Below are 25,004 nucleotides of genomic sequence, written 5' to 3' on the forward strand. Positions count from 1 at the left end.
CAATAATCCAAATCACCACAGTGAAAAGATGACGACGCCATGTCTTGTTGAAATATCAAATTTGACGATTATATTTTGATATTTCAGCAAGACATGGCGTCGTCATCTTTTTACTGTGGTGATTTGGATTATTGGAGATGTTAACGGATCCTGCCTGGTTGATCCGTACGGACGACGCGCCCTTCTTTCAGGAGCAGCGGCAGTTGGAGCTAGGCATTCAAACCGTGCTCAAATATATATATATGTATATATATGTGTATATTTATATGTGTATATATATATATGTATTACCTACTGGCAGTCGCCAGTAGGTATTTATAGTTAGGACCTATTTTCCATAGGAAATCCGCAACATTCTATCGTCGCGCGCTGCACCGCCGCTGAGATGCGGGTCCGTTGCTTGTGATTTCACGACGCTACACGGAACAGGAGGAGATCGTTGTCACTGGGGGGAGACCCGGTCTGTGAACTGGAACGTTTTTGCAAAACCCTGCATTCTGGCAGCAACCCACTGGGGTTTCAATTGTTAACGGACTTCCAGTCCCATAATACCCTGCATAGATGTGCTCACCTGAGCGTGCTTGTGTTGATAAATAAAGCGCCAAGAATCTGGAAATCCTTAATGCTGCTGGTTTTGTGCGGGGCACCTTTGAAAAAGAGCGCATGCTCGAAACGCGTCAAGACTGTTTACAGACGCTATCAGCACAGCCTACCTCTCTCTAATCTTCACTTACCTGCTGTGAGTGCGGCTCACCTGGGGGCACCCTCTTTCTTTCCATTAATGCGGCCTGCCCAGTCGCGAGCTGCACCGCCGCTGAGATGCGGGTCTGTTGCTTGTGATTTCACGACGCTACACGGAACAGGAGGAGATCGTTGTCACTGGGGGGAGACCCGGTCTGTGAACTGGAACGTTTTCGCAAAACCCTGCATTCTGGCAGCAACCCACTGGGGTTTCAATTGTTAACGGACTTCCAGTCCCATAATACCCTGCATAGATGTGCTCACCTGAGCGTGCTTGTGTTGATAAATAAAGCGGGAAGAATCTGGAAATCCTTAATGCTGCTGGTTTTGTGCGGGGCACCTTTGAAAAAGAGCACATGCTCGAAATGCGTCAGGACTGTTTGCAGACGCTATCAGCACAGCCTACCTCTCTCTAATCTTCACTTACCTGCTGTGAGTGCGGCTCACCTGGGGGCACCCTCTTTCTTTCCATTAATGCGGCCTGCCCGGTCGCGAGCTGCACCGTCGCTGAGATGCGGGTCCGTTGCTTGTGATTTCACGACGCTACACGGAACAGGAGGAGATCGTTGTCACTGGGGGGAGACTTGGTCTGTGAACTGGAACGTTTTCGCAAAACCCTGCATTCTGGCAGCAACCCACTGGGGTTTCAATTGTTAACGGACTTCCAGTCCCATAATACCCTGCATAGATGTGCTCACCTGAGCGTGCTTGTGTTGATAAATAAAGCGGGAAGAATCTGGAAATCCTTAATGCTGCTGGTTTTGTGCGCGGCACCTTTGAAAAAGAGCGCATGCTCGAAACGCGTCAGGACTGTTTGCAGACGCTATCAGCACAGCCTACCTCTCTCTAATCTTCACTTACCTGCTGTGAGTGCGGCTCACCTGGGGGCACCCTCTTTCTTTCCATTAATGCGGCCTGCCCGGTCGCGAGCTGCACCGCTGCTGAGATGCGGGTCCGTTGCTTGTGATTTCACGACGCTACACGGAACAGGAGGAGATCGTTGTCACTGGGGGGAGACCCGGTCTGTGAACTGGAACGTTTTCGCAAAACCCTGCATTCTGGCAGCAACCCACTGGGGTTTCAATTGTTAATGGACTTCCAGTCCCATAATACCCTGCATAGCTGTGCTCACCTGAGCGTGCTTGTGTTGATAAATAAAGCGGGAAGAATCTGGAAATCCTTAATGCTGCTGGTTTTGTGCGGGGCACCTTTGAAAAAGAGCGCATGCTCGAAACGCGTCAGGACTGTTTGCAGACACTATCAGCACAGCCTACCTCTCTCTAATCTTCACTTACCTGCTGTGAGTGCGGCTCACCTGGGGGCACCCTCTTTCTTTCCATATATATATATATATATATATATATATATATATATATATATATATATATATATATATATATATATATTATCTACTGGCGGTCGCCAGTAGATAGTTATAGTTAGGATCGTATATCCATCGGAAATCCGCAACATTCTATTTGGAATAACTTTGGCGCCGACTGACGAATCCTCGCGAAATTTTCAAAATAGGTGGGGCGCTCCGCTCCGCTCCTTCCCTGAAAGTCTTGGGGGGATTCGTCAAGCGGAGGCTGAGAAAAAGGGGGGGTCCCAAAACGCGTTTTCCCTATGCATTTTTCCATAGGACCTTTAGTCCAAGCTACAGCCCGAACGGCTGAACAGAATTACTTGAAATTTGGCAGAGAGGTAGTCCTCAGGTCAGGGATGTGCCTTTTGCAGGTCTGGTGTAAATCTGTTCAGTATTTCCTGAGAAAACAGCATTTAAAAGCATATATATATCTATAGGCGCGCTAATATCTGACGTCATCAGCAGAGGATTGCGGTCGCGTGAGTTATAGTTGCCTGCACTAAATATAACGGGGGAATTTCAATGGTTTTTCACGAGTGAAATGTCCAGCTAACTATAACATGTGTGAAACCTATGGTTTTTAAGTGAATTTGCAAGGTTTTTTAAATGCTAATTCCTAACTATAACGTGTGTGAAACCTATGGTTTTTTCAGTGAATATATATATATATATATATATATATATATATATATATATATATATATATATATATATATATATATATATATATATATATATTTATATTTTTTAAGGTCCTACAGGTACCACCTGCTGTGTCTTATTTCATCATTGGACCCTCACTCATGCACCTGTGTGTATTAGTGGGCTCAACGCATTTGTAAGTGGAGCTCTTATGACTGGAAGTACATGGAGTATAAGTGAGTGAAAAATGCCTCTAAATCCTCTATTGATGGGTTTTATTCTGTAGGGTCTAGGGCAAGATTAAAAACAGTCCGATGTCATTTGGATTCTGTGTTGCAGAACACCTGCAAGGTTGACATGTTTCAGCCGTATTTTTACCCACATAGGGTCAATTTGGCTTTCCTCTGGACCTAATATTACTCTGCATTTTTCGGCTAAGTATCTACATTTAGTGTGAAATGATTATAAAACATGCACGCAAAATACCAACCATACTTGTAGGATTTTTTTTGGTATAGTCTTGGTTGAAAAAGAGAAAGGTTTGTATTACTCTAATACTCCTCATTGGGCGTCTTTTTGGGAGTACAACAACTCTTAAAAATGCAGGGAAAACATTCTAAACACATGGCATAACCCCAGACATTGTTTGTTTGACACAGTGTAACACAGTATGGGTACATATATTCACACACACAGGGCACATGCAGTGCAAAACAAAATAAAAAGAGAAGACATAGACCCACAGAAAACATAGTGCTCGATTTGGTCTACCTACATAGCTTTTTCAAATAACATCAAAAGACATCACAGGGTACTGCGGGCACAGATTGTCCCTGTAGTCAAACATTGAAAGAGAAAGTTGTTGTCACACCTCTAATTTAGTTTAGGGTGTGAAAATTTGAGAGCCGAACAGAAGACAAAACATACCGTCCCGAGCCGCTAACATCAGCAGATTTCCCTGCTTTTTCTGTAGTGGAGGTTTGGTGCTGGACAGCCAATTGAGCAATGCTGGTCTTTGGAGCTTCATCGCCCAGGGAGCTAGTTCCGTGAGATTACTATTTGAAAGCCATCTCATTTGTCATTGGAGTTGCACCTTAATATAATAATGCTCATTTTAGGGTGCTCCCAGACCCCCCTCTGGGAGAGGGAAGTATAATTTCTGGAGAGCTACTCTAGCCGTAGCACCCCCCACATCAATAATACCAGGAGTGATTCCAGGTCCTGAAATAATTTGAGCAAGAGTTTGTTGGGGATGGTTGCAAAGAAAAATAGAGTCTGGGGAGTAATAACATCTTCCCATTGGAGATAAAGGCATCCCAGTCCAGCATTGCAGCATGGAACGAGAGTTGGCATGCACTTTGACTAAATGGCCCTCTATTAAATCTGTCTGAGAGTGATAGATTTGGACTCTTAAGTATTTGAAAGAATCAAAAGCCCATGTGAGTGGTGTAATGGGCAGGAGTGCCCTCTGTTTTGCAGTCAGGTGTTTCATCTGGAACACTACTGAATTGGACCAATTCACTTTCAGACTGGATATTTGGGCGTGCTCATCCAGTAACTTCATTAAGTCCTGGAGGATCTCACTTTTACCACCCAGATAGACCAGCGCATCGTCCGCTTTGAGAGTAACAATGTGCCATTGGGTGTATGCCTGAATGCCCCAATCCAGGACATGACTGCGAAGCACGCTCGCTAAGTGTTCCATGGCCAGCATGAAAATAATGGGCGATAGAAGGCACCCCTGTCTTGTACCATGTTCTATATTGAAGGAAGGGGAGATAATATGTCCTGTTTTTACCCTGGCTTGCGGGTTAGTATATAGTATTAGTACCCAACGGAGAAAGTTAGAGCACAAGCCAAACATTGAGGGGACCTCCATTAAGTAACCCCTAGCCCAATGTATTGAATGCTTTTTCAATATCTAAAGAGGCAATTCAAGGTGTTTCTGTATCCGACAGTGCCCACTCCAGTAATTTAAGAGCTGGCATAAGTTCAGTCCAGTATTCCCTTGTATTAACCCATTTTGATCGCCGTGGACTGAGAGCTGTACCGTAATGTGAGTATGTGCACTTCATGGGATGCTTGCTACGCCACACTTCACTGTCCCTGGCCCAAACCTTCACATGTTGTGCCAGCCCTATAGATTGTGCACCTGGTATTGGTGGACGTGACCTTTCTAATTCTAAATTAAGTACACAGTTGTAGTCGTCTCCCCAGGACATTGGAGCCCATGGATTGCACAATAAGGATAGGGTCAGGGTTTGCAAAAACGTGGCCTGTCCTCGGTTCAGTGCATATAGAGAAACACATGTTTAATGGGGAGCCATCGAAGAGTCCCTCCAGAATCACATAAAGAGCTTGTGGGTCTACCTGAGTGTGTAATGGCTGCAAGGGAGTCTCAGGTACCACCCATATCAAAGTACCCCTAGCATAGTTTCACAGGCCCCCTAGCCCGGTGGGTTCGTTTCTTCAGGCCTGCGGTGATGCTTTAATTCCCAGGGCTGTGAGATTCTCCCACTTCATTGTCCGAGGTGCTCTTAATGGCCATCTCGATCAGGCTGATATTAAGGGCTCGCGCGATTTCCTGGATATCTTACACCTGGCCCAACTTGATCATTGGGTTAGCCTCCCCACACATCAGGCTGGTCATATACTGGACCCAATCTGCACCAACTTTCCCATTTTGTTAAGAGATCCGTACCCGGTTTCATGGTCTGACCACTTCTTAACATATTTCTTGTGGAAAGTGTCTAACACTGAGCCTTTAACACGGTCATACTGCAAGCCAGCTTTTGGTAAAATTGCGCAACTTGCGCTCAACCAGGCCCTGGAAGCTTCTAGGCCTATCCTCTTGGGTGATCTTAAGGGCCGCCTTGTTGGATTTACCAGCTGGGTCTCTAATGCAGTAGACACACTGGTCCCATACCGCTCACCTAGCCTGTCCAGGGAATCTCCCTCTAAACCTTGGTTCAGGACTGACCTAAAAGCACTCAAACATGAATGCAAGACTCTTGAGCGTGCATGGCGGCTTAGCAAATATTGCCCTGCAGCTAAGGGGAAGTGTTGGAAACGGCCCTTTTTGCAGGGTTATCCCCAAACTTTTTGCTTCTTCCTCTTTTATTTTTCCTGACCCGTGGTTGTTGGCAATAGGACTCTGGGCACTTTACCACTGCTGATCAGTGCTAAAGTGCATATGCTCTCTGTATAAATTGTTATATTGATTGGTTATCCATGATTGGTATATTTGTTTCACCTGTTAGCCCCTAGTAAAGTGCACTGAGTGTGCCAGGGCTGGTGATTCAAATGCTACTAGTGGGCTGCAGCACTGATTGTGCCACCCACAGGAGTAGCGCTAAAATGATGTCTTAGGCCTGCTTGCAGTGCCTATGTGCAGTCCAGGACTGCCATGTCGACCTGGCCAGTGCACCCACTGACCAGGCCTTATCCTTCCCTTTCTGTACATGTCAGGCATCCCTATGGTGGCCCTAGGTACCCCCCTGGGCTGGGTGCAGTGTATCTGAAAGGTAGGGCATGTACTGAGGTGTGTAACATGCCCTGGTAGTGAATTACAGCCATTTTCGTTTTTCACTGCTGAGAGGCTATCTTGCCCATAGGATAGAATGGGGAAGGCTGTTTACATGCCTATCTTCCCATAAGGGCAAGATAGAAAATCCAAGTTTGGTATCTCTGTGTTCAGAATTTAATTATACATCTTTTTAGCAAGATGGTTTTTAAATTCACTGTGTGAGAATAGCACTTTTTAGAAAGTAGCTATTCTCCTGTTTAACCTTCCTGTGTGCCTGTGTGCTGGTTGGCTGAAGGGTGTCATGTGATGGGCCAGGTGGCTCCAGGAGCCTGGATGAGTCAGCAGCAGGGTGAATAGGGAGATCTGCTTTAGATGGGTGGGAGGAGTAGTCCCTGGGTTTGAATAGGGCTGTCCCTGCCAAACACAGAGCTGGCTCCACCCCCTGCTGGCCAGGCTGAGGACTCTGCCTCTGCTGGCACAAAGAAGGCTCCACCTCCTGCTGAGCGTCTAACGACCCTGCCCCTCACTCTGAAAGGAACCAGGTGCTCCAGAGCAGAGCACACCCAGGAACCGGTTTGAGCAGGGGAATCCCCCCACTGGAACAAAGAGAGACAAAGGCTTGGAGGGGTATAAGAAGAGGACCCCAGACACCTAAAACTTTAGATCACTTTGGAACTAAGAAGAAACCTCTGCCAAGGAGAAAGCTGGAAGAAACTGAAGAGGAGAAGACTGCCTGCTTGCTGTTTTGCTTTGCTGCCAAGGAGAGGGGAAGGACTTTGCTGTGTCCCCTTCTTTTGATTCTGATCTCCAAGGGCCTGAGAAGAGCTGGCTCTCTGTTAAGAAGTCCCAGGAACAAAAGGACTTCACCACCAGCTCCCCTGGAACTCTGCTGAGAGAGTTCTGACCTGCCTTGGAGTGCTTGCCCAGTCTTGGGGCTTCAGGAGGTCGTTTTGCTGTGTTGAGGGAGCTGGGAAGCAGAAGCGTGAACAAGAGTGACTGGTACCCAGCGCATCATCCGATTGCGTGTCGCAAGACGAGAGTGCGTGGAAAATTTCATCGCGGCACCATCGCAACACGCAGGGTCTCCGCATCGCCGAGTGCGTCGAGCATCGTCCCGAAGCGTGAAGCTTCCTGCCATTGCGAGGGTTGTCGCAGAACCAGTTTGCGGGCCGCACCACTGCCGGTGCGTGAAAAGTCTCCAATCGCTGCGTGCGTCGACGCAGAGTCCCGTTCCGTGGCGCATCGAGAGTTGCGGCGCCGGAAGGCAACGCTGCGCCACGCATCGCACCACATCGAAGAGTGTCGCATCGAACCTGTGCGTGAAGCTTCCCCCTAAGAAACCTACGCAACGAAAGCCAAAGGTATCGCATCCTCCCCCTACAGATCGGAGCCGGCGCATCCACCTCTGCTGCGTGAAGCAGGGCTGCTGCAAAGCCTCCCCAGCATCTCAGGAGCATCGCATCGCCTTTGCCATCTTCCTTGTTATAGCTTTTGGGAACCTTATCGCAACTACAGGTACTGTTGGGCACGAGAGTGTCGCATTTTGTGCATTGAGAGTCGCATTGTGCAGGACACTGACTTTGACATCCTGGAGTACTTTCTGCAAACTCTTGAACTATCTTTAAAGTAACCTTTTTGAATTATATGTTGGTTTGTCTGTAGTATTTGGTCTTGTGAAGTTTTTAGTAAAGATACATTATTTTTCTAAAACTGGTGTGGAGTAAATCTGTGGTGTTTTCACTGGGTTACTGTGAGTGTTGGTACAAATACTTTACACATTGCCTTTGATAGCCTAGACTGCTCAGGCCAAGCTACCTAGAGGGTGAGCAGGGGTTATCTTAACAGTGTATCCCCCTTTCCCTGACTAGAAGCAAGGGTCCCTACTTGGACAGTGGTACCCACCCTGCCAACTAGAGACCCCCAGATCTAACATTGGTGGCAGCGGTGGGATTGAACTTGTATTTGTACTTGACCCACAGTAATTGGTGTACATCACTAGTTTAAGTGCAGACCAATAGACAACCACATGCTGTATGTTTGATTCTATTTTGGAGTAACTCTTCAAGAGCATCATGTCTCAGGTGGCAACAAGTGAGAGGGCAGAATTGGAGTTTTCCATGGAGGATCTGTATTCGTACAAGGTTGAGGAGCTCAAGCAATTCTGCAAAGACCTTGGTTGCCCTGTGAAAAGCGGATCTAGAAGGGATGTGCTACAAAGAGTCTTGAAGGCCTGGTGGGAGGCCCAAGAAGAGGATGATGCAGATGAAGAGGATGGTTTTGTTTCCCAAGCTCTGCCCGTGGTCGGACCAGTCTCAAGGGCTGGCAGCTCCCATTCCAGTAGGAGTCTCACTCCAGAGGAGTTGGAGGAGAATCAAAGGGCTAGAGATCATGAGTTAGAAGTCATGAGGCTTGAGTTGAAGCTGATGGAAATGGAAACCCAAAACAAAATAGAAGAGAGCAAGAAGATGTATGCCTTGGAAGAATTGAAATTGACCTTGGCACATGAATTAAGAATGAGGGAGCTTGATATGGAGCTCGAGAGGCTTGAGGCCATGAGTGTCTCAGCTGAAGAAGAAAGGTTAGCTCAGGAAGTGAGCTTTGCTGAGTTGGAGGTGGAGTCCAGCTCAGATGGTGGCAGCAAGATTGTAGTTTCTAGTGCTGAGAGAAAGGTACAAACACCCAGAGATGTGGCGCCTAACTTGAGGGAGGGGGTTGACATACACCAGGGAGTTCAGGTTTATGATGTAGTTCCAGTGGAGTGCAGTATCCCTGAAGTGGATTGGGGAACTGGCACAGGGGACCATATTCCTAGTGGTGGGAGGGACACTCTACTGACCCTAGATGAGAGGTACAGGGAGAGGGGTTCCCCCATGGTAGAAACCTTGGTGTGTGAGTGTGGAGACCGCCCAGAAGAGTGTGAGTTGTGTGACAGAGACAGTCAGATACTGTCTTGCCAATCTCAGGAGAGTGGTGTGGGGTACGTGTGTGAGGCACTGGAGGGTGAGGCAAACGGTAGCTTGGTTAACAACTGTGGGGGGCTGTGTGATTCATTTGTTGGAGAGCATATTTTAAGTCCCTGTTTTCCCGAGCTATGCCAACACCCGGTGGAGAGTGAGTTCTCTGGTTCCAGGGAGCTTGCGTTGGAGGCAGACCTTTGGTTGGATACCAAAAGGGCTGGAGAGGCATTGGGGAGTGATCCCAAAAGGAGTGGCACAGATATCTTCCAGACCTGTGAGGTGGAAGAGGTTCGGTGTAGCTCGGTTAGGTCCCAGTGTAGTGGGAGGGGTGTAGGGGCTCACGTCCTGTCTCAGTGGAGAAGGGGTGAGTGTGGGACTGTGGGTCCAAAGGTGCCCGAAACCCAGTCTCAGGGCCTGGCGGGTTCCTTAAGGGAACACCAGGTTGGGGGTGTAGACAGTGCTAGTAGGCCATTTGAGGAGGATCTCCTAGTGTCAGGAGAACCTGGAGCCTCTGTAAACAGAGCTCCAGTGGTTCTGGTGTCTGGCGGTACCGCTCCAGTTGGGAGGGTGCAGAAGTCCAGACTGAGGGGTGAGAGGGGGATGTGTTCCCCAGTGGGAGAACCAGTGGGTCAGGGACCAGCCAGAAGGGCTGAGTCCCCTAGGAGTGACCATGGTGCCACCACTTCTGTCCTGGGGGATCTTCGCGCACTGTCAGGTGGACAGGGGCCGGGAGATCTGCGCCAGGCAGACTGTCACGAGACACATGAGTCATGTGTCACCCTCTGGGAGATACTGTGTGAGTCCCCAGAAGTCCTGGCATGCCAGGCAGGTGTGCAACCGCAGGGTTTAGTCCCTGGGTTGGGAGACCAGGTTCAGGATCTGCCTGACCTGGGGGGAAGGACATCTGTAAGCTGTGTCCTGACCGGTTTGGCTTCCAGGGGTACCACTCCAGTGGGGAGGGTGCAGCACTCTGGAAGGGGGTGCAGAGGGAGAGAGTCCTCGCCTCTGACCCCGGTGCAACCTGAGGGTTTAGACCCTAGGTTGGGAGACCAGTTGCTGGAGAGAGGTCCTGAACTGGAGGGAGGGACATCTGTAAGCAGTGTCTCTACCAGTTTGTCTTTGAGGTGTACCGCTCTGAGTAGGAGGGTGCAGAACTCTGGAAGGGGGTGCAGAGGGAGGGAGTCCTCGCCTCTGACCCCGGTTCACCTGGAGGGTTTAGACCCTAGGTTGGAGGGCCAGGTCCGGGGTGTCCCCCCTGACCTGGAGTCCCAGTTGCAGGATAGAACCCCTGAACTGGTGGGCGAATGGTGCAGGACACCTACCACAGGTGCCCTGACTATTCTAGAAGGGGGTACCGCTCCAGGTGGGAGGGTACAGATCCCCAAGGAAGAGGAGGACTGGGTATGGAAAAGCCTACCCCAGCCTCCTGTCCAGCCACCGGATACAGGCCCGGAGCTGGTCGGTCAGTGCCAGGTTGTCAGACCCGACCTGACAGGGAAGGGAGTGGACAAAGGGTGCCAAGCACCTGGGGCTACCGCCCCCCACCCTCTGATGCCACAGGGGTTTGAGGGCCCTGAGAGGAATAAGTCCTGGGTCTCATCCCTGACCACTGTCAGTGGTCACTGTGGCTTGCTGTCTGTCTGTTGGGACACATCTGTGAGCAAGTTAAGGCTAGGTGCTGCACAGGTGGTGTCCACAGGTGAGGAGAAGGGTTCCACATGGGTTGGCGTGGTGGACCCTGAGAGTATGGATGGAGAGATCCAACCGGGTTCAGGAAGGCGTAGAACAGGAATAGTGCCCTGCTGTTTGGGCCAGTTTCCGTGTTCTATCGCCCTAAGCAGGGAATCCCATCGAGGTATCGCTTGGTCTACCCTGGCTTTAGGCTGGAAGGGGGTTGTGTTGGAAACGGCCCTTTTTGCAGGGTTATCCCCAAACTTTTTGCTTCTTCCTCTTTTATTTTTCCTGACCCGTGGTTGTTGGCAATAGGACTCTGGGCACTTTACCACTGCTGATCAGTGCTAAAGTGCATATGCTCTCTGTATAAATTGTTATATTGATTGGTTATCCATGATTGGTATATTTGTTTCACCTGTTAGCCCCTAGTAAAGTGCACTGAGTGTGCCAGGGCTGGTGATTCAAATGCTACTAGTGGGCTGCAGCACTGATTGTGCCACCCACAGGAGTAGCGCTAAAATGATGTCTTAGGCCTGCTTGCAGTGCCTATGTGCAGTCCAGGACTGCCATGTCGACCTGGCCAGTGCACCCACTGACCAGGCCTTATCCTTCCCTTTCTGTACATGTCAGGCATCCCTATGGTGGCCCTAGGTACCCCCCTGGGCTGGGTGCAGTGTATCTGAAATGTAGGGCATGTACTGAGGTGTGTAACATGCCCTGGTAGTGAATTACAGCCATTTTCGTTTTTCACTGCTGAGAGGCTATCTTGCCCATAGGATAGAATGGGGAAGGCTGTTTACATGCCTATCTTCCCATAAGGGCAAGATAGAAAATCCAAGTTTGGTATCTCTGTGTTCAGAATTTAATTATACATCTTTTTAGCAAGATGGTTTTTAAATTCACTGTGTGAGAATAGCACTTTTTAGAAAGTAGCTATTCTCCTGTTTAACCTTCCTGTGTGCCTGTGTGCTGGTTGGCTGAAGGGTGTCATGTGATGGGCCAGGTGGCTCCAGGAGCCTGGATGAGTCAGCAGCAGGGTGAATAGGGAGATCTGCTTTAGATGGGTGGGAGGAGTAGTCCCTGGGTTTGAATAGGGCTGTCCCTGCCAAACACAAAGCTGGCTCCACCCCCTGCTGACCAGGCTGAGGACTCTGCCTCTGCTGGCACAAAGAAGGCTCCACCTCCTGCTGAGCGTCTAACGACCCTGCCCCTCACTCTGAAAGGAACCAGGTGCTCCAGAGCAGAGCACACCCAGGAACCGGTTTGAGCAGGGGAATCCCCCCACTGGAACAAAGAGAGACAAAGGCTTGGAGGGGTATAAGAAGAGGACCCCAGACACCTAAAACTTTAGATCACTTTGGAACTAAGAAGAAACCTCTGCCAAGGAGAAAGCTGGAAGAAACTGAAGAGGAGAAGACTGCCTGCTTGCTGTTTTGCTTTGCTGCCAAGGAGAGGGGAAGGACTTTGCTGTGTCCCCTTCTTTTGATTCTGATCTCCAAGGGCCTGAGAAGAGCTGGCTCCCTGTTAAGAAGTCCCAGGAACAAAAGGACTTCACCACCAGCTCCCCTGGAACTCTGCTGAGAGAGTTCTGACCTGCCTTGGAGTGCTTGCCCAGTCTTGGGGCTTCAGGAGGTCGTTTTGCTGTGTTGAGGGAGCTGGGAAGCAGAAGCGTGAACAAGAGTGACTGGTACCCAGCGCATCATCCGATTGCGTGTCGCAAGACGAGAGTGCGTGGAAAATTTCATCGCGGCACCATCGCAACACGCAGGGTCTCCGCATCGCCGAGTGCGTCGAGCATCGTCCCGAAGCGTGAAGCTTCCTGCCATTGCGAGGGTTGTCGCAGAACCAGTTTGCGGGCCGCACCACTGCCGGTGCGTGAAAAGTCTCCAATCGCTGCGTGCGTCGACGCAGAGTCCCGTTCCGTGGCGCATCGAGAGTTGCGGCGCCGGAAGGCAACGCTCCGCCACGCATCGCACCACATCGAAGAGTGTCGCATCGAACCTGTGCGTGAAGCTTCCCCCTAAGAAACCTACGCAACGAAAGCCAAAGGTATCGCATCCTCCCCCTACAGATCGGAGCCGGCGCATCCACCTCTGCTGCGTGAAGCAGGGCTGCTGCAAAGCCTCCCCAGGATCTCAGGAGCATCGCATCGCCTTTGCCATCTTCCTTGTTATAGCTTTTGGGAACCTTATCGCAACTACAGGTACTGTTGGGCACGAGAGTGTCGCATTTTGTGCATTGAGAGTCGCATTGTGCAGGACACTGACTTTGACATCCTGGAGTACTTTCTGCAAACTCTTGAACTATCTTTAAAGTAACCTTTTTGAATTATATGTTGGTTTGTCTGTAGTATTTGGTCTTGTGAAGTTTTTAGTAAAGATACATTATTTTTCTAAAACTGGTGTGGAGTAAATCTGTGGTGTTTTCACTGGGTTACTGTGAGTGTTGGTACAAATACTTTACACATTGCCTTTGATAGCCTAGACTGCTCAGGCCAAGCTACCTAGAGGGTGAGCAGGGGTTATCTTAACAGTGTATCCCCCTTTCCCTGACTAGAAGCAAGGGTCCCTACTTGGACAGTGGTACCCACCCTGCCAACTAGAGACCCCCAGATCTAACTTAGACTTAAGCAACAAATTTATTATGAGGCCATAACTCTGGCCAAAAGTCAATTTTATTCAGCCCGTATTGACTCTGCTTAAAACAATGTTAAAGACATTTTCGTCATTGTTCAGTGCTTTACGTCCCCGTCGGCGCAAGCTACCGCCTCTCCATCCCTAGTCACCTTGTGCGATAATCTTTCAAACTTCTTTATGGATAAGATTCACACTATTCAGGCGGCTTTTTCTTCCTGTGACAACAGTACTGGGGCAATCTCTGTGTTTCCACCTGTTGTCCCTGACCATTCCTTGCATGCATTTAGGCCTGTGGACATGCCGGATTCCCTTAAACTTCTTAAGGGTTTAAAATCTGGCTCGCCCTCGGAACCTTGCCCTGCTAGACTACTGACTGCAGCAGCAGAGACTATTAACGCGGAAGTGAACAGCATTATCAACATGTCCCTTCAGGAAGCCGGTGTCCCTAAGGCCTGGAAGCAGGGCAAGATCTTGCCTCTTTTAAAAAAGCTGTCGCTGATCCCCTCCGTCCAGCGAACTACCGTCCCATTTCCCTCTTACCTGGTCTGGCCAAGGTGTGTGAGAAGGTGGTGAATAAACAACTCACTGAGTTTGTTGCGTGGGAGGGCCTTCTGCATCTGGGCCAGTCAGGGTTTCGGGCTTCCCATAGTACTGAATCAGCCGTGGTTGAGGTCTCGGAGGCCATCCGGGAGTGTTTGGATGCCGACAGGAGGGCAGCATTAATTTTGCTTGACCTCTCAGCGGCATTCAACACGGTCAAGCATTCATTACTCCCTGCATGACTTGCCAGGATTGGTGTGTCGGGCACTGCCTGGGGCTGGCTCAGGTCCTTCTTGGAAGGACAGGTCCAGCAGATCTGGCTTCCACCGTCCTCTTCCTCTCCCAAGTCAGTGACAATGGGTGTCCCCCAGGGGTCCTCCCTTAGTCTCCTTCTCTTTAACATTTATGTCACACCTCTAGTATACCTGGCTGAGGACCTGGGGTCCAAGGTGATGGCTAAGGCCGATGACACCCAGCTGCTCTTCACCTGGGACAAAAATGCAGACTCAGTTTCCTCTGTTCAATATTGTCTCTTCTCCATTTTTAAATGGCTGGCAGCTGAGCAACTCAAGTGTAATGAAGAGAAGTCTGAGATTCTCCTCTTTGGAAAATTTCCTCCTAACTTCCGTGAATCTCTCTGGCCACCTGAGTTCCCCCTGCCCACTTCTACAGGGAAGCCCGCCAAGAATCTGGGGGTGTGGTTTTATGAGAACCTTTCCTTCTCGACTCATATCAAGAAGCTGGCCGGCAACTGTTTTGGTCTTCTCAAAACCCTAAGCAAGTTCTTTCCTTTCCTAGCCCAGGCGGCGAGGGAAACGGTTACCTGTGCACTTATTTTGTCTCGGCTGGACTATGCCAATGTTGTTTATAGTGGCGTCCCGGGCTATCTGTTGAAAAAGCTGCAGGTAGTCCAAATGCGGCAGCCAGACACCTGCTGGGCATTTCCGCCAGGAATAGTGTACAACATCACTTGCGTTCACTACACTGGCTTCCCGTGGTCCAAAGGGTCAAATTTAAATTGTTGCTTATGGACCATTGTGCTTTGCATGGCCTTGGCCCTTCTTACTTGCAAAAACGTTTCTCCTTTTATGCTCCCCCCAGACATCTGCGATCTATGTCCCTACGTATTGCCCAGGTCCCTTGCTTCAAATACCAGAGACTAGGAGGCAGCTCTTTCGCTCGGAACGCTGCTGTTGCTTGGAATGCCCTTCCCCTTGTCTTATGAAATATTCAGGACCCATTGGTTTTCAAGAAAAACCTGAAAACACAACTTTTTGTTTAAAGACCACACTTCCACCCCTCTTGGTTCCGTGCCGGGACACTCGTGAGTATTCGTGCACGCTACAAATAAAAGTAACATAACATAGCCTGAGTATGTGGTCCCTATCACCATACCCCTCCAATGATGCGTACTGATGCGAGGGTTTGCTGGGTGAGGTGCGTTTCCTGGTGCAGCGCCATTGTGATTTTATGCCTGTATAGATACTGGTATACCTTGTGCCGCTTGGCACAGCCAGCCAATCTCCGCACGTTCCAGGTGAGCTGGAGATAACCATGACTTGACATTTGTTTCTTATGGGTAGCAAATAGCAGGGAGATATTTCCCATACAACAAGGCCCATAAATATCGGATCCCCTCCCTGGCAGGTGTATCTGAAATATGCCTTGGTAATGCAATACACATTAAATACGGTGTGTGTCAATACTGGATGGACAGTTGCAAATAACATTTACAATTCCCAACTCCCCTTCCCAGGCAAGGTCATCTGCACTGAAATGCAAACTTACTAAATATCAAATAACAAACTAAATATTGAGACAAAGGATAGTCAAGAAAATATTTTAGTGAGAAAAAGAATAAAGGAGCGGAGAGAAAAAAGAAAACCATAACAGTGCTGTATCGGCTACTCATCATCTACGTGAGGGCGTAGTAGAGCTGCATGGTTATCCTCAGAGTAGCCGCCATATCAGTGTGTTTCTGTCATTTTCCATAGTGGCAGTGCATGCTTGTTGTATTAAAAGTCTCTTGTGGTGAGGCGGGCTGCAGTAAGAAAGGTCCCTCTGATGCTGCCTTCCTTGAGAGATGCATGGAGGGATCATCCTAGTTCCTCCACCATTTGCGGTGTGATTGCAGTTCCTCCCCCATCAATGCTGAGTGTTGCGACTCCGTTAATTGGTACGCTTGGTCTGGGACACTATCTGTGTGAGATCCTGATCTGGAGCGCTAGTCTAGGTCGCCGTGCTGTTCTGCCTGCTTAATAGCTTTCTCCTTTTCTCTTGCTACCTGATCTTTAGTAGGCGAGGCACTAGCGAAGCCGTTCTGCTCCACCCAGGACCAGGCTTCTTCAGGGGAATGACAGAGGGTGGTTCTGTGTTTTTGTTGGATTCGCAATGTGACAGGGTATTGCAGTGCTTTGTAATTTGTGAGTTCATAGGCATCATTTAACATCCATATAAGAGGATATGCGCCAGTGTAATGAGGGTAGATATGTACAATATCCATTTCTATTTGGCCTGGACCGTGGGCTCGTGTAACCTGCAAGATGTGGTCTCTGTCCTGGTAGGTGAACAAACGCGCAACCACCAGCCTTAGGTGGTTGCCCATCTGAGTGGACCACCTGGCACCCTATATGTACATTCGATCGATAAAAAGTTCAAGTGTTTGCCATTGAGAATGTCCGTTGTGAACCATGTCTCCAAGTATAGCTCCATACTTTGTCCCTTGATTTGCTCTGGCAACCCTACTATATGCATGTTATTCCGACAGGATCTGCCTTCCTGATCATCTACCCTGTTCTTTAGGAATTCCACTTCTTTTTTCAGCAATTTAATCTTTTCTGTTGGCAATACCACCGCAGGGCGTAAGCAGGCCAGCGTCATTTCTGTCTCTTCCGCTCAGCCTTTTCATTTCTTGTGGTCTACCCACAGAAATCCTATATCCACACAGAGTGTATCTATTTTAGGGCCCAGTATGGTTTTAATGTCTAGTACTGCCGCCATTAGCTCATCGAACTGATGGGAAAGGTCTGCGTGGTCTGCGGGTTTAGGAGCTGCCATTTGTGCATCCCTGTCCACAGGAGAGGTCTGGGTGACTGTGTCCCCTAGTTGGTTTTGTGCCCTATTGACTCTGGGCTTACCCATTATAATAGTGCGACTGATTGAGGTGCTGTGTGTTTGGCCTGTATCACTTATAATGGCAGTCTGTCTGAGAAACTGACCTCCTCTCATCACTGATGGGCTGACCACAGCGAGTGCCGGTGTGGGGTATTTTTTCCAGTTGTCTGTGTGTACACAAGAAGGTGTTCTTATCTCTCACTCTGTAGTAGAGACAAAGGGCCAGATGTATGTGGCCAAATACCGAGCGGTATTTGGCTGAGTGCAATGTAGGTGAGTTGAAACCTACTTGCAAAATAAGGAATCGCAAAATGGCGATTCCTTATTTTCTCTTGCATTTAAGGAATCGGAAATACTGATTCCTTAAATGCAATGTACGTAGCACTTAAAATAGTGCACTTCAGCCTTAAGGAATCGCTAATTACCACCAACTTCAAGTTGGTGGTAAGTACCGATTTCCTTTGCAAAAGCATTTTTTTGCTTTTTTTAAATGTGCCATGTGGCACACATTCATGCCCTTAGGGAATGTATGTGCGCCACATGTGCACAAATGCACATTTCAGGGGTACAACAGGGTGCCCTTTGGACACCCTGGCACCCTTTAAATAGCTCCCACTATTAGTGATTCTGTAATACCGAATCGCTAATAGTGAATATTTTCCCATTCATTCCTATGGGCCTCCTACCCCATAGGAATGAATGGGTAGGTATTCCTTAGTAAAGAATCTCAATTACCGATTCGTTATTAAGGAATGTTATGGAATCGCTAATATTTTAGCGATCCCTACCTACATTCCATTTAGCGAGTCCTTAATAGCGATTCGGTAAAAATCGCTATTACGAACTCGCCAAATTGAAGTTACCTACATCTTGCCCAAAGTGTCCAGTTCATGGATCAATAAATACTGTTAATTGGTGACCATTTAAAGCCTGAGTGGGGGCCCTACGATGTTTATCAGAGTAATGTATTAAGTGCCTTATCCAATTAAGTCGAGAGATTACTATGATGTGGGTCCGAGGGTGAGAGGGTGGTCAAGTGAATGTTCGGCATACATAAACCCCATACAAGGTTGTGATGTTCTTTTAATGTATGTATTGCCTGGGGAATACTTCTTACCAGGCTTGGTAGTCCTCAAAGGTCGTTTAGAGGTGCCTGCATCCCTGCCGTTGCATTGATCGCGACATAGGAATTCTTAATTTAGGCTGCCTGGGTTGCAGCGGGTCCGCTCAGCCATGTCACCTCGCTCACTAGAGCACATCAACGACAGGCGGGCTACATACGCTGTAGATGTTCCGTGGTGGTAGATACGGAGAAGGGATGGAGCCTGCACTTGATGTTTTCAGGGCCCACTGTGTAGCCCAATACAATTGGGACCCAAGGTGAGCAGACAATGCGCGGCGCTCTTATAAGTGACCAGGCGGCAACTCTCATAAGCGACGGTCATTTATGTATGTTGTTCCTATAGCATAAGTCCAGTAAATCCTTGATCACAGCTCATAGCCCCACAGTTCAGAATCGCGCAATTCAGTTACTAGGCCACCTCGGAGTCAAGTTGAAGCTTACCGAACATGACTGCACATTTACAGGTGTGCGCCTTTCCACAGCATGGCTCACTCGGTAGTGGTGCCTGGTTCACACGGGGGTCACTGAGTTCTTTTATGCCGGTGAAGGAAAAGGAGACGATCGAGCCGCCAAGTGGCGACTCCGTCGTACACAGCAATCACAGGGCCCACTGTGTGGGCCAGTAGAGAGAGGCCCGGGGTAGTTGTCCCATGGGAGGTGCGTGGCTAGCAGCTGAACGTCAGAAAGCATTGCACCGGTCTTCTACAAGGGTCAGACATCAGCTGCAATCCGTTAGGTGGTTGTCTCTGCACTTTGTCTCTGGAGCAGAATGGCTGTGCCAATGCCCCCAGCCGGGATGGCAAGACTGTCTTGCAACTAACAGGGCCATGTTGCGTTGAATCGTTGCTCATTCAGCTCCGCTTGCCAAGCGCCAGAGTGGTTAATTGTGTGCTGTGGGAAGCCTCTGTGCTGCCTGGCAGTGCCACACCACAATTATTCAAACATGCGGCCATCAAACAACCTAGTATTTATCAGGATGTTGGGGCGGCCTGTTGTGGAGCTTTGCACTACACGCATGCTCTTGCTGCCACCTTGACCATGCCCCTCATATAGGGTTACCCCTCTCTGAGTTTATGAAGTACATTGTCACCTGAAGACAAAAAGAGCACCCCACCCCCTGTGGGCCAGTGCCTCTCACAATCAGCTGTTTGAAGTGTATCATACTTGGGGTGTTTCGTAGCCCCCATGTGGTAAAAGTGTAGTTCATGAACTCCACCTCCCTTCGAATTTGAGGGTTTCCTTTACACCTGATGTGCACTTTAGAGGATTTTACCCTGTGAGAAACCGGCCAAAGTATATTTTCATTCTATTTTCTAAGCAGCGTGCCATCGTATATGTTATTGCATTTTTTTTGGGTGTAATGGAGGCAACTTTATGCATCACGTTCTGTTTGTTGCTATTTGTCATTCTCTATTTGCTGTTATGAGTCCTGTGGTTCCAGTTTCACTGTGTTTTATTTGTTTATTGTTTATATTTTCTTGATTATTTGTGCATATGTGTGTGTATCTTGCTCCTATTGAAGGGGTCTGTAGCCTATTGATCCATTTCCCTTTTTTAGGTAGAGCATTCAAGATCTCTTGTATGTACTTTAGTATATTCTTATATGTGTATGTACTTTCTGGGCTCTGGAGTGCTGCCTTAGGACTTGCCTGCTTCCGCTTAGGGACTGTTTTTTTCTATTTAACTGCCTCTATTTAACTGTCTTGCTAGAAAACGACCAGTAGAGGTCAGTAAAATACCAGAATTGCTTTCTGCTGGTTCAACTACCTCTAATTAACTGTTTTAATAGAAAACGACCAGTAGAGGTCAGTAAAATACCAGAATTGCTTTCTGCTGTGGGACTTTCTTTCTTATTTTTTTCTGCCAACTGCCTCTAATTAACCTTCTTGATAGAAAACGACCCGCAGAGGTCAATAAAATACCAGAATCACTTTAGTATCTTCTAAATTCCAATCCATAGAAATACTCTTCCACAAGCACCCGTAGATAATACTATTTTTTCAAATCTTGTATTTTCAGTGATATGACCACCGAAGGCCCTGATTTTGTATAAAAAACAGAGCTTTGGATTATACCATTTCTCGCTGAAAGGCAATATTTGTCTCCATGTGTTTCCATACCTGGCATGTCACATAGTTGGTGCTTACTTTCCCTCTTGTTTTGACATGCAGTGATTCTTGAGTAGATGTGGGTATACCTTTTTTAAATTATGCCTCACTTGCACTTTATAGATGTGTTTATGTATTGCCTAATCCTCCGTATGCGCCTCCTTGGTTTTCTGCTACCGCCTCCCATTTCAGAGGAGAGATTCACCACTTCTGGCTCTAGCAGATGCCACTCCCTCATGTGCACCTCAGTAGTAAGTTTACATGTGTGCATTATTCCAAACACACAGCTTGTAATTTCAAATAAAAGAGAAAGTAGGGCCTGATTTGTCCATTTATGAACGTACTTTTTGGTTAATGGTATATATAAGTATTGGAATAGTACTTCAGGATATCAATTCCTCATATTTGTAAATATCTTAAAGAGAAAGTCCTGAGAATGGTTAATGATGGTAAATGTACAGAAGGCAGAAGGAATGTGTTTGTTAGTCTCTGTACAGTTGTATTTGAGTAGTTGGCTTTTAATTTCAGAATAGATTTGAAAAGTTTGCACCTTCTCATAAAAGCAACAACTACAATAATAATTACAAAAATAACGATAATAATAATAATGATAACAATAATAGTAGTAATAATAATAATAATAATAATATGATTCCACATCCTGGAACTACTGTTCAACTGAGAAAAAGATTTCTTTCAGGATTTATTTTTTCCAGAACCGCTAGCGAACAATACACTCGCCATTACAAATGCTGCCTGAAAACTGTGCCTGTGCATATTTTATCATTTTCAAACATTTGTTTGAATGATATCATGTTGGTCAACGAAAAGTACAATAATCATCAATGAATAAAAGCAGAACAGAATGCTTGATTGATCACTTAAATGGACAATACCTGATTCAATGTGGAAGTGTGATATTTAGGCCTCATTCGTTTACTGAGGTATGCTCATTATTGCTGTTGATGAGATGGTTAGGGAATAGTTTTATTGACTCATTATTCTCTTCATAATTGTGGTTTGACTAATTCATGCATTGATTTCTGGATTGATTGTTATAACACCGACTTGGCACATTATCATGCTTTGCTCTTTAACGACTCTGGGTGTATGATTTGCTAGTTTTATTTAATTATTTTATTTGTTTGATATGAGCTTCCCAAATTGAAATGTCATACATAAGGGCAGGAACGAAACATAGCATGAATTGTTACTGATGGTAGTGAACATAAAGCAGAGATTAATGCATTTGTAAACAGATGCTGATTTGCGAATGATGATAAGCGAAACGAAACATCAAAAGGACAGGTTTATGGTACATCCCCAAAAATCACTAGTTACACATTGATATGATGTGCTTCTTTCTGTTGAATTCTTTCTCTCCAATTTCTTTATCCTGGTTTTTAAAGTCGTCAGCAACTGAATTCTGGTTAGCGGCTCATTTGTGTGTTCCTTTTATGTGACCCTTACTCTGCGTAAATTATTAAAGATAGGTAGATGACTGGCACGTGTGGGATATTCTGTTTGCCAGAATGAAACGTTCTTTTTTGTGCATGCCTTTGTTAATCTTAGAAACCTATGTTGTATAATTTCTCCAACAGTGTGCAATTACCCAATGCAGTTCTATGACTGTGCTTCTGAAGGTTCTAATGCTGTTGGAACAGAATGTCAAAAGAGTTGCACCACTCAAAATGCAAAATGTGTAAGTAGTAGGACTATTCTGGGCTCTGTGCTTAACCTGGTGACATTTTCGTGACATACTATATTCTAACAATATTTTTCAATGACCTTTTCTAAACACCTTTTGCTGTAAACCATTTACACCCTTTCATTCTGCCTATTCAGTACTGTGAGGCACTGCTTATATGATAATGCTTACGCTGTAACAGTTTGGATTTACTCTGCTGATCCTCGGCTTTATGGAAATAATTGCTTCTGCTGGCACTCATATATTTTAGGGGTATCTCTAGTCTATTAAAGGCAGAGGTTCAAATCCTACGTACTAGAAAAGGAAATTGAATTACCTGCAGAGTAGACCTCTGGTCCAGCATTTATAGTCTTAGATTCACCACTTTAACAAATGTCTGCATCATCAAGCAGTGGCTTGAGAAACATTTTTCATCAGTTCCCTCAAGATTTGTCTGGATCTCTCAGTCACTCTTACACTACGAAAAAGTGGAGATGTCGGGGCATATTATCAACCGAATGCGATAATAATTGCAAATCGCGCTTAGCGTGTTTTCTTTTATCGCCGTCTATCACTGGTTGACATCGCCGTGTAAGCGGTGATTTAGCAACGCTTTGATCAGAGGCGATGTCAAATCCAGTGATAGACGGCGACAAGCACCAATAGCATGAGAGATCAAGCGATAATTAGTAAGCCCTAATGAAAAGCTTACTAATAGGTAAGTGTGAACTTAACCACACAATCCACCTCCAATACAAAAGATGGTTAAGTCAACTTTGAAACAGGTGTTAAATTCCTGCGATAACCGCGGTTAGCGCGGCTTTTTCAATCGCTTTGCGGGTCCGGTGCCCCATTTGTTAATAGTGCGACTGTTTTCATGTAGTATTAGTGAGGAATGCCTACTTTGCATGTCATTAGCAATAAATAATGCTGACATGCAAAGCAAAAAAAAAAACAGCAGCTATCTCAAGAAAACAAGCACTAAAGCATGTTAGCATGTTCTTGTTGATAGTGCGATGAAAAATCGCCACTTTTTTCGCTAAAGTGGCGAAAGATTTCTTGATAACATGCCCCGTCCTCTTTTATTTAGAGTCTGTAGGGCCTCTGTGCACTCTGGAGAGGGCAGACGTGACATTCCCACAGTTTGGTAGATATCACAAATCTGTCAAAGTTTAAATAAGGACATTATTTTCTCTTGTATTCTCTTAAGCCATTAAGTGGATGGTTATTGTTCATCGTAGACATCAGTAAGACCTCAGAGATGCTGAGGGTGGTGCATTGCTGCTACTAAAAACCTATTCTAATGTTTGAACAGGAAACATTTTACTGAGAAACTTAAATCGTTTGCTGTTCCTGATTATAACCCACCTAACCTATCATCAACAAATTTGGCAAAATCATCCAGAATGACCCAGGTGTTTGGAACCTGTTAGTGCAGATTAGCTAAGAGAAGAAAACATTATGCGTTGCCGAAATATTCTTCATCATAGGAGTTTCACTGCAACCTTATCTTGGTAGTCTCTGTTGTCACTTTGCTAATATATTAAGAAACATAGCTGTCAGAAACTTGCATATTTATGACATTTGGGAGTCTCGATCACAATCAATTATCATGGCTTCAGCCGATACATATATATTTTCAAAACTTTTGAATGTTTTTTCAAATGAACCACTAGATGGCATGAAGATACAAATGGGTCAATCTTGCAAAGATCATTGCTGTTTAGAGATCAACCTGAGTTTTAAAACTTGATGCTTAGCAACAAAAGGGAATTTGTCAAGGTCAAAAACAAAGATAGCGTCTCTGTTATCAAGGCAGTCAGTTTCTTCTTGATATTGTGAGAGTTTCAAGTCAAAATCCAAAAGCTGAAAAAGGCATCCAATGAGAGGGGGCTCACTATAATGAGGTACCTTGTCTATTATCTTGGGTAATAAAGCACAACCCAGATTTGGGGATTGACCAGAGCAGTGCTTTTTCTCCATCTGCCCGGTTTTGAAAGGAGTCTCCCTCAGTCTGAAACGTCTTTGGAGTCAGCTTCCACCTCTGTCAATGATTATGAAACAGATAATAAACCTCATGGTTGAATAGACCAGTCATTGCACTACAAGGATGCATCCATGCTGATTAGCTTCCCAAGCACCACTAGTGCCCTGAAATCTCCTAATCACTGAGGTCCTCAGAGTGTTATAGCATAAATCGCTACACTCATCTATAGATTAGATGGCTCACAGACAGATCTAAAGTCTATTCATCCCAATAGACCATCCACACCTCTGACGACAACCTCAGGATCATGAAGAGCATCCACTCCCTGAGCTCTGCTGGACAATCAACTGCTCCATCGAGACTGCCACCTTCCCAGAAGACTGGAAACACGCAGAGATCAAACCACCCGCTGAAGAAACCCTCTGCCGACCCAACGGACCTCAAGAAATACAGACCCATCTCTCTGCTTCCCTTACCTGCTAAAGTGATCGAGAAAGCCATCAATGCCCAACTCTCTGAATTCATTGAAACAAGCCACATCCTGGACTCCTCCCAGTCCGGCTTCAAAAGTAACCACAGCACAGAGACCACTCTCCTCGCCGCTACAGACGACATCTACACCCTTCTCGATCAAGGTGAGACTGCAGCCCTCATTCTCCTCGACTTCTCAGCCGCCTTCGAAACTGTCTCTGACTTAACCCTCTGCACAAGACTTTATGACGCTGGCACCCATGACAACGTCCTAGATTGGACCTGCTCCTTTCTCATCGGGCAAATGCAGAGAGTCAGACTTAACCCATTCTACACAGAACACATTCTTCAACATCTACATGGCCCCGCTTACAGCCATTATCAGAAGCCATGGACTCAACATCAACTCCTAGGCCGACGACACTTAGCTGA

General features: G+C 46.8%; 1 protein-coding gene across 1 annotated transcript in view; it reads left to right on the forward strand.

The window, feature by feature from the left end:
• The window catches only part of LOC146860906 (mucin-5B-like), an 814,361-nt gene that overhangs the window by 568,991 nt on the left and 220,366 nt on the right, over window positions 1–25,004 (forward strand). Inside the window, exon 18 of the mRNA XM_085644901.1 lies at window positions 22,029–22,129. Within this exon, the coding sequence (XP_085501027.1) occupies window positions 22,029–22,129 (101 nt within the window). The remainder of the gene's footprint in view (window positions 1–22,028; window positions 22,130–25,004) is intronic.

Source organism: Triturus cristatus, chromosome 3_1 (assembly GCF_964204655.1).
Source record: "Triturus cristatus chromosome 3_1, aTriCri1.1, whole genome shotgun sequence".
Lineage (NCBI taxonomy): Eukaryota > Metazoa > Chordata > Amphibia > Caudata > Salamandridae > Triturus > Triturus cristatus.